This window comes from Phyllostomus discolor, chromosome 6 (assembly GCF_004126475.2).
Source record: "Phyllostomus discolor isolate MPI-MPIP mPhyDis1 chromosome 6, mPhyDis1.pri.v3, whole genome shotgun sequence".
Lineage (NCBI taxonomy): Eukaryota > Metazoa > Chordata > Mammalia > Chiroptera > Phyllostomidae > Phyllostomus > Phyllostomus discolor.
Window position 1 is genome coordinate 158,474,831 of NC_040908.2, and position 8,440 is coordinate 158,483,270.

At 37.8% G+C, this 8,440-nt stretch overlaps 1 protein-coding gene across 1 annotated transcript; it reads right to left on the reverse strand.

The window, feature by feature from the left end:
* Positions 1-309: 309 nt before the first annotated feature.
* LOC114490192 (olfactory receptor 5F1) lies at positions 310-2,485 on the reverse strand. Its single transcript, XM_028504119.2, has one exon. The coding sequence runs from the start codon at positions 1,920-1,922 to the stop codon at positions 978-980; it is 945 nt and encodes a 314-aa protein (XP_028359920.1). The 5' UTR covers positions 1,923-2,485; the 3' UTR covers positions 310-977.
* Between the last annotated feature and the right edge of the window lie 5,955 nt (positions 2,486-8,440).

Consider the following 8,440-nt stretch of genomic DNA (forward strand, 5'->3'; position numbering starts at 1 on the left):
GAGGAAGTGTCACCAACCAGAAATGCTTCATCAAGTTCTGGTGTCCAGTGTTTCACTCAGTACATAGACATGGAAGAATCACATCAATGTCCATGGTTACTTAGTCTCCAGCTGCCCCAGTCTGATTTCAAACTGACACAGCCTAGCCCAAAGCTGCAGGTGTACAAAACAGGCATTCATTATGACTCCCACAATTAGCATTAACTGTTCAGTGCTGGCCCAGGTTACAAAGACGCTCTTATCAGGAGGGGCATGAGAAGGTTCAGAGGATTCCTCTTGGGAGCCAGTCCAGGTACAGTTGTAAAGACTTTAGAAATATGCAGATTTGCTTATCTGAAACAAAAAACATTGAGATAAGCAAAGTCTTGACTGAAAATCTGTATATTTTTACAATGTGATGACATTCATCATTGCAGTGGAATAAAATACTAGAAGGATTAGAGAAACAGAAAGCAAAAGAGGTAGCATAACAAATAGGCAAAACAATTCACATTCACAAAAGAGGGTTTGAAAGGTATTCTAAGGATATAAAGAAAAGCATGGTAAAACTTCAATCAACATAATTAAAATAACTAAAAGCCAAAATGATTTATCAATTAAAGTTTGATATATATGCATATAACAATTTTTACAAATCATAAATGTTGAATAATGGTTAATTGGGGAAAACTATATTGACACAAGTATTTTCCATAGCTAATTTCAAGTGATATCACAATTTCTGTTGCTAAACAGTCTATACTTTTTTTCTGAGGCAAGATATTATTACAAACAGACCTTATTTTGGGTGAATGCACTACAGATAAAAGATGATTAGGGAAGGGTCCATGGTCCCATATATGTTTGGTAATTGACCTTATGCTTAGAGAAATTTAAAGTAATTTTCTTTATACAATAGACATACTTCACTATTACAGAATGTGATTACTTAAGGATATTCTAATAAAGTACTGTAGCTATGAACCAGCTGTAAACAATCACAGGAATGAAGAGATCCTTTTCTTTGTGATTGCATCCCACAAAGCTTTCTTTACATCCTTATTCCTGAGGCTGTAGATCAGAGGATTTAACATGGGGATCACCACTGTGTAGAAGACAGAAGCCACTTTGTCCTGACCCAGGGAGTAGCTGGAAGTAGGTCTCAGATAAGTGTAGATGGCAGTGGAGTAGAACAGAATTACAGCTGCCAGGTGAGAGGCACAGGTTGAGAAAGCTTTGTGTCGTCCCTCCCCAGAATGCATACGAAAGATGGAGAAGAGAATGTAGGAGTAGGATGCAAGGATGACCAGCAGAGTTCCGACCAAGTTCACTCCAGCAAAAGTGGAAATGATGCTTTCATTCAGGTGTGTGTCAGAACATGAGAGCTTAAAGAGTGGGGGGCTGTCACAGAAGAAGTGATGGATGACATTGGAACCACAGAATGGCAGCCTGCTCACATAGCTCGTGTTCACCATGGAGTTCAACAGTCCCGCTGTGAAAGCCCCTGCTGCCATTTTCAGGCAGACTGTCCTGGACATGACCACTGGGTAAAGCAGAGGGTTGCATATGGCCACATAGCGATCATAGGCCATCAGCCCAAAGAGGAGGCATTCAGTTGTGGCCAAGGCAATGAAGAAGTACATCTGCAGAAAGCAGCCAGCAAAGGAGATGGTTTTCTTCTCTGACAGTAAATCCACCAGCATCTTTGGGGTGATGGTGGAGGAATAACACACGTCCACAAAGGACAGGTTAGCCAGGAAGAAATACATGGGTGTGTGAAGTCGGGAATCACTCCTGATTAAGAGGATCATCCCAACATTCCCCAAAACTGTCAGTGTGTAAATCACTAAAAAGAACAAGAAGAGGAAAACCTGTAGTTCCAGTGTGTCTGCCAATCCCAGCAGGATGAACTCAGTCACCAAGGTATAATTTGTTCTGGTCATGTATTACAAATACAGTTTACTTCAATTCATGTACGTGTGTAGATATTTTCCTGTCTAAAAGTTACAAAAAAGAATAGGAATGTTAATGTTAATAATTCACACACGGGAAAAAACAACTCCCTCTGTTAATATGTCATAGCATCTAGAGTGATTGAAGAGAGAGGAGAATTAGTGGACACGTAGAGAAACCTTTGACTTTATGATGCAATTGACCTTATGAAATCTGGTGGTAGGCTCCTCTAATTACTGGTCTTAAACACACACTCTACTTAAGTTTCTGCAAATGCAATATATATGTTGTTCTCTACCGGCCCACATCCAAAATGCAAAGGATGCAAATATTCCTGCTGTCATCTTTCCCAGTCTCTAAAAGGTATGACATTTAACACAGATCCATTGTTTATTTCTCAAGACCACACTTTATTGTTCAACTCCAAAATTCATGCATTCTCTCCCAGAAATTCCTCATGTACCCCAAGAAGCAAAAATAGTGACCATTTCAAATAATCATATTTTGACACATATCATTTCTTAGAGAATTATTTTGTAGTGTTTAAACTTGAACAAAAAAAATGTTCTTGATACAAAGGACACTATCAAATTAACATCGTGTACCTGTCCAGTGCAGTAAATCCCAGCATCAAATCTCTGCGTGCTTTTTTCCCAGTGTCTTACTCATGTAGACTACTTTTTTCTTTTTATTAGTAGTTTCCAATGGGAGATTAAAAACTTAAAAAATTCACTTTATAAATGAAATAAAATGCATGGATATTTGAAGTACCTATTGGTAAAAATTTGAGACTCCTTCTGCATAAATACATGTTGCTTCCCCTTTATTATGTTTTCCTAGAAGAAAATTGAGTAACCAGGGGGACCAGATTATAGGGTTTAATTGTGAAGTCAATCCTCTGAGGGCAGAAACTCCCAGTCTCAAAAGAAAATAAAATATAATCACATGCAGTTGCATGGAATCAAACATTGCATCATGAGGTTGTTCTTGATCTCTGTATACTTTAAAGGTATTTGCTGATGTACAAGAAAATTAATTGGCTAGGTATATTTCCTCTCTCTTTGTACTTTTAGCCTATTTCCAGTGGGTCATAGCTCACTAATTGATTATTATTTTTCTCTTTACTCAAGTGTGTGTTGTTTGGGGACAGCCTTGGGGGGGTTAGTTTCTTCCTTTGACTCACTTTAAATTTCATTGCAACGTTGTTCTCGAGTGAAATTAATGAGAAGGATGAACTTACTAAAAGCATTGTACAGTGTTTTAATTAATGATGTCCTGATCAAATAGAACAGTGAATAAGAAAATTGAACTTCTATTTTTGATTAAAGAATTGTGCTGGCTTGTTGAAAGTATTGTCTGTGATTCTTATGCTAGAAGGGGATGACAGCACGACTTTGTAGGCCTAACTACACAATAAAACAAGGTGGAATACAATACACTGGGTGTCCATATGCAGAGAGAGTCTATTTGCAGAGATAGCTCATAACACACTGAGTTCTGTGTTATACTTCTCCACTTAAATTTTCAATTAGTTTTGTACATCAGTCTTTGAGGGAGGCATTATTATTTTACACATTTTTCAGATGAAGAAAGCAAGTACTTCAAGCTATAAATGACTTTCCAGTGGACAAATTCTGAAGAAGTAGAAGAATGGACTTGAGCACATACTTTAATGGGAAGCTTTGCCCTCACTGGTATGGCTCATTGGGTTGAGTGCTGGTCTGGGAACCCAAGGGTGGCTGGATCAATTCCGAGTTGAGACACATGCTGAATTGTGGGCCAGTTGCCTTGTGGGTGATTCACAAGAGGCTACTACATGTTCATGTTTCTCTCCTTCTCTTTGTTCCTCCTTATCCCTACCCAACTCTCTAAATACTAGTAAATAAAATCTTTGAGAAAAACAAACAAACAAAAAAACCCAGAAAGCATAAACTCCAAGCTACCGACTTATCCTGTCTAGTGTCATTTTTTCAGTGTCATAGATTTCATGTATAGCATATATGTAATACATGCATACACACTTGCATATGCTCAAACATATGTGCATATATTCTGTATCTTTTCACAAATCCAATCTTCCCAGCATCAGAGCAGGTGGAGATTTTGTGCTTCTTAAGAAAGGTCTGTAGCATCATGAAGAGTATTGGTTGGGGATGTTAGGGGATTGGTAGGGTGTGTTTGTAGTGGGTGAAGGGATCAACAGTGATGGAAGAAGACTTGACTTGAGATAATGAACACACTACAATATACAGGTGATATATTGTAGAACTGTATACCTGAAACCTATATAATTTTATTAAACAATGCTACTCCAATTAATTCAATAAAAATATCTGATGGAAAGATTCCATGAGAATGCCATTAAAAATATCTCCTGAGTACACCTGTGCAAACTTCTTCTGTTGGGAACTGCCCTGACTGGTATCAGAAGCTGTAGCCCCCACCAAGGCTAAGGCTGAGGGAGTGGCCTTGGATCATAAGCCAGCAAGGAGACAAAAGCTTATCTCCCTGGCAGGAGTGCTGCTTCTGCTGCTTCATTCATAACTGAACCCCAATGCTTGGTCGGTTAGCCAATGACGGGTAAGATTCCCCAAGGGTGGAGTTATCTAACACAGGCACGATCACGTGGGAGGACCACAAGGAAGGACTTTGGGGGCTACAGCAAAAGGGGGTGATGGACTCTCGCTCCTCGGCTTTGATATAGCTTGAGTCCTCATCATCTGGGAGAAAATCTCCTTATCTCTTGATTGCCTTAGTTCCCTTGCTCCACCTAAGCCTGAAACAATGACAGGGTGGTGCAGCTCTGTGCTAAAAAGGGTGGGTTCCCTGGGTGATCAGGCCTAAGAAAGAACATGTAAAATCCTGTGAAACCTGCTTTGTTTAAAATGCTCTCAGTTGAATGATAAGGGTCCTAGGAAGAAGTAAGTTTGTTCCTCAAAGTTTTACAGCTCTTTGATCCTGACTCAAAATAGGCCCTCAGACTTCCTTGTCATCTATTGTTTGATCCTTACTTCCTAGCAATGAGTAATGAACTTTTACCTGAATTCTTATTCAAATGAAACCAATAAAAGGCCTCTCCAGAGGGGGAACGAGGAGTGCTCACCACATAAGGAGTGGCCATGGTGCCCTCCAGGAGAGAGGGTGGCCAAGATGCTCCCCACATGAGGAGTGGCCCCACTGTTCCTATTCCCCCACAGGACCTGGTTGTCTCTGTGTATGTTTTTTCTCATGTTTCGATGAACATCCACAGCCGAGATGGATACTGCAGGCCAGTATCTTCCACATCTTCTATTTATTTATTTATAATTTATTTATTTATTGTGCTTTTCTTCTGGTCATCTTATACATAATCAAAGTATACAGATATTGACATTCACAGAAGGTGCATAAGAAATAAACTCTATTGTTCTGACAATTATAGTCTCTTGACTGAGTAGAAATATGCTATTGGATCAAAGGGAAACTACAGTTTATGATATGTAAAGTAAGTTCTGTATTTTTACATGTCCCTTACTCCACTATTACCAAAGGAATCTCTATGTAAAATGGACTCAGAGAGCATATTTTAAGTGAACTAAACATATTTGTTAATCAGCTTACCTGACATAGATACTCATTCTCTTGTTGATTCAGATTTCCACATGTATTGATCTTGCTACGTTTTAAGTTTGTTTTATACCCTATAATTTAAAAATAATTTAAGGCTACAATGAGAAATGTAGAATGAAACATGTAATTATAAAATCAACTCAATAGTATTAATAGGATATATTAATAACAACTTGTCATTCTCTTACTTCTTTATTTTTGATTTTATATATGATTAACATGGATGAAGTGCTTCAAATGGCTTAGGCAGTCTTCTGGGCCTTAGTTAATCATGTAACAATGCATGACACAGGTACTATATTCTTCCCATTTCACAGGTAGTTAACTGAGGCATAGAAAAATTAAGTAACTTATTCTAAGTGTCACTCAGTATCTGGGTACAGAGCTGGCATATGAATCAAGGGAATCTGGCTTCTTCCCTCATCCAGTGATCTACCCTTGTCAATTGATAATCTACACATGATCACATACACATGCACATACACACACTTTTCTGAGGTATTGACTATATCTTTTAAGACAACCAGCTATAGTCCATTGCATCATTAACTTCCAGCAGCAATTTTAAAACTTTTAAATGTTTTCTTACACTTCAGGGTTATACACTACATTGGACTATGTGAAAAATGAGTGTTTGGTGAAATTCTTGAGGGAAGTTGTGTGTGTTCTGGTAAGGCTGTTGCGGGTTGCCAGTTAGAGCTTGTGATTAGGGGATTAGACACTGCTTGGAAAATTGTATCTCACAAGGAATCTACTTTCAGTCCTGTGGCTTTCTTACTGGTATCATTTACATATTTGTCAAACTGTAAATCAACAGGTTCAGCACTAGGATGACCATGGTGTAGAACTGAGATAAATTTATCAATATTGGGAGAAGACTCCCCTGATGGGTGTCCACAAAAGTTAGGTGAGAGGCCCTTAGAGAGAAAGTTTTCCTCTTCCCACTGAAAAAGCCTTTAAGGCTGAGAAAATAGTGAAAAAGTAGGAGATGATGATGTAATAAAACAGATCATTTCCAGTGAGCTGCCCTGTGTGGAGAGATGCCATTCACTAATTGATGTGTCTGCACAGACTAGCTTAAGAAGGGGAAGAGATCACAGAGAAAATGAATCATAACATTTTTTTATCACAGTACTTCAGAGTAAATGCAAAGGATTTGTGAACCAAGGGACTCATCTTGCCTCCAATGTATGACAAGACAATCCACCATGTACAAATTCCCTGAGACATCACAACCGGGTACAGTGAAGGGTTACAGATGGCCACATAGCAGTTGTATGCTATAGCAGCCAAGGTAAAGAATTGTGTGTCCGGAAATGCATAGAAAAAATAGAACTGGAAAGCACGGTCATAATAAGAAATAGGCTTGTTCTCTGAAAGGAAATTGGTCAGCATTCCGGGAACAATGACTGAGAAGGATAGTTTTCTAAGGAAAGATTACACAGAGGATTGAAAGCATGGATTAATCCTGATTAACATCATTAATCCAGTATCCCTATTAAAATCATACCATAGAGTGTCAGAACCATAAAGAATAGGACAATCTACAGTTTGGGGGAGATGGAAATCCTAAGAGAAGCTCAGTCTTCTCGGTGTAGGTAGGAGTTACAGATTCTATGTTCTGTGCTGTTTTGTTTTTATGAGAATTCTAACACCCTAAAATGCTATATTGATGGAAAGAAAAAATAGATATCATTACAAGGTTATTTCATTGTTTCAACAAACTTATCAACCAGTAATAAAATAAAGAGCTTCAGCCACACTCTCTTTCAAATGCAAACTCTGAGAAATATATATAGGAAATTAGTGGCTATCAGATTTTAAGGTTGCTGATTGCATTTTATTTATTTGATTATAAACACTTTCCTCCATTGAATAGCTGGTTTCCTGCATGCCGAGATTATGTCAGATTCTATTTACCTTTTGTAACCAAAATATAGCACAATAGTTGGTCCAGAAGATTAAAGGAAGTAATGAATTAATTAATGGACTGATAAGGATATGAAGAAAAGAAATATACAGATGATACAAATAAATTCACTTACAGAATATGTCCTGGAACAATAATTACAGAACAATTTGGTCTTTCTGTCAGCATGTAATAGATAGTGGTGCACTGCAATCATGAGTGAACAGATGCAATGATAGAATGAAATATGTGCCAATTGTTTTTTAAAAAATATAAAGTAAAAATGATCTTAGTGAAGTGGAAAGAATTTTAACAAACAAGTCTATGAGTATATGTTTGATTGGCAAAACTTCAGAGTAATCTCATAAATTATGTCATGATACTAGATCGAGTTGATTAAATTATTTGTCTTGTACCTTTACATTTATGACAATTCTTGGCTTTAGTAAATGTGCAGTGAATATTAGTTGATTTAGTAAAATGGGCAAACACTTAGTAATAAGGTGACTTACAATTAAGTAGAATACATCTGTATGGCCTCCCCTCTGATTACATGCTGTGAGCAAACAAAAGTAGTTAGCCCCTATTGATCTTATGCTAGTGTAATTCAGGGTGCTGGGTCTTAACAATTCTGTCAATACTAGCTTTGGAGGTCTGAGAATGTTTCCAGGAGTAAGAAGAATTTAAACTTGACTTTGGAGTATAAGAAATTTTATCTTTACCTTGAAGGATGGGCTTGTAAACACGCGAAACTGAACACAAGCACCCAATGAGTTGTGTTACTGTTGCCATGTTGATCAGGAAGGGAACGGGATGACTTGTAGTTATTCTCTCATTTATGTAAAAAATGTTATGACAATAACAGGATTAAGAACTTTGTTTATATCATCTAATCACTAAATCCACCCTATGGCATAGGTACAGAGAAACTGAAGAGAGTAAGGAGCCTTAATGTGCTGTCTTATGCTGTGGCCTCAGAGAGTATGAACA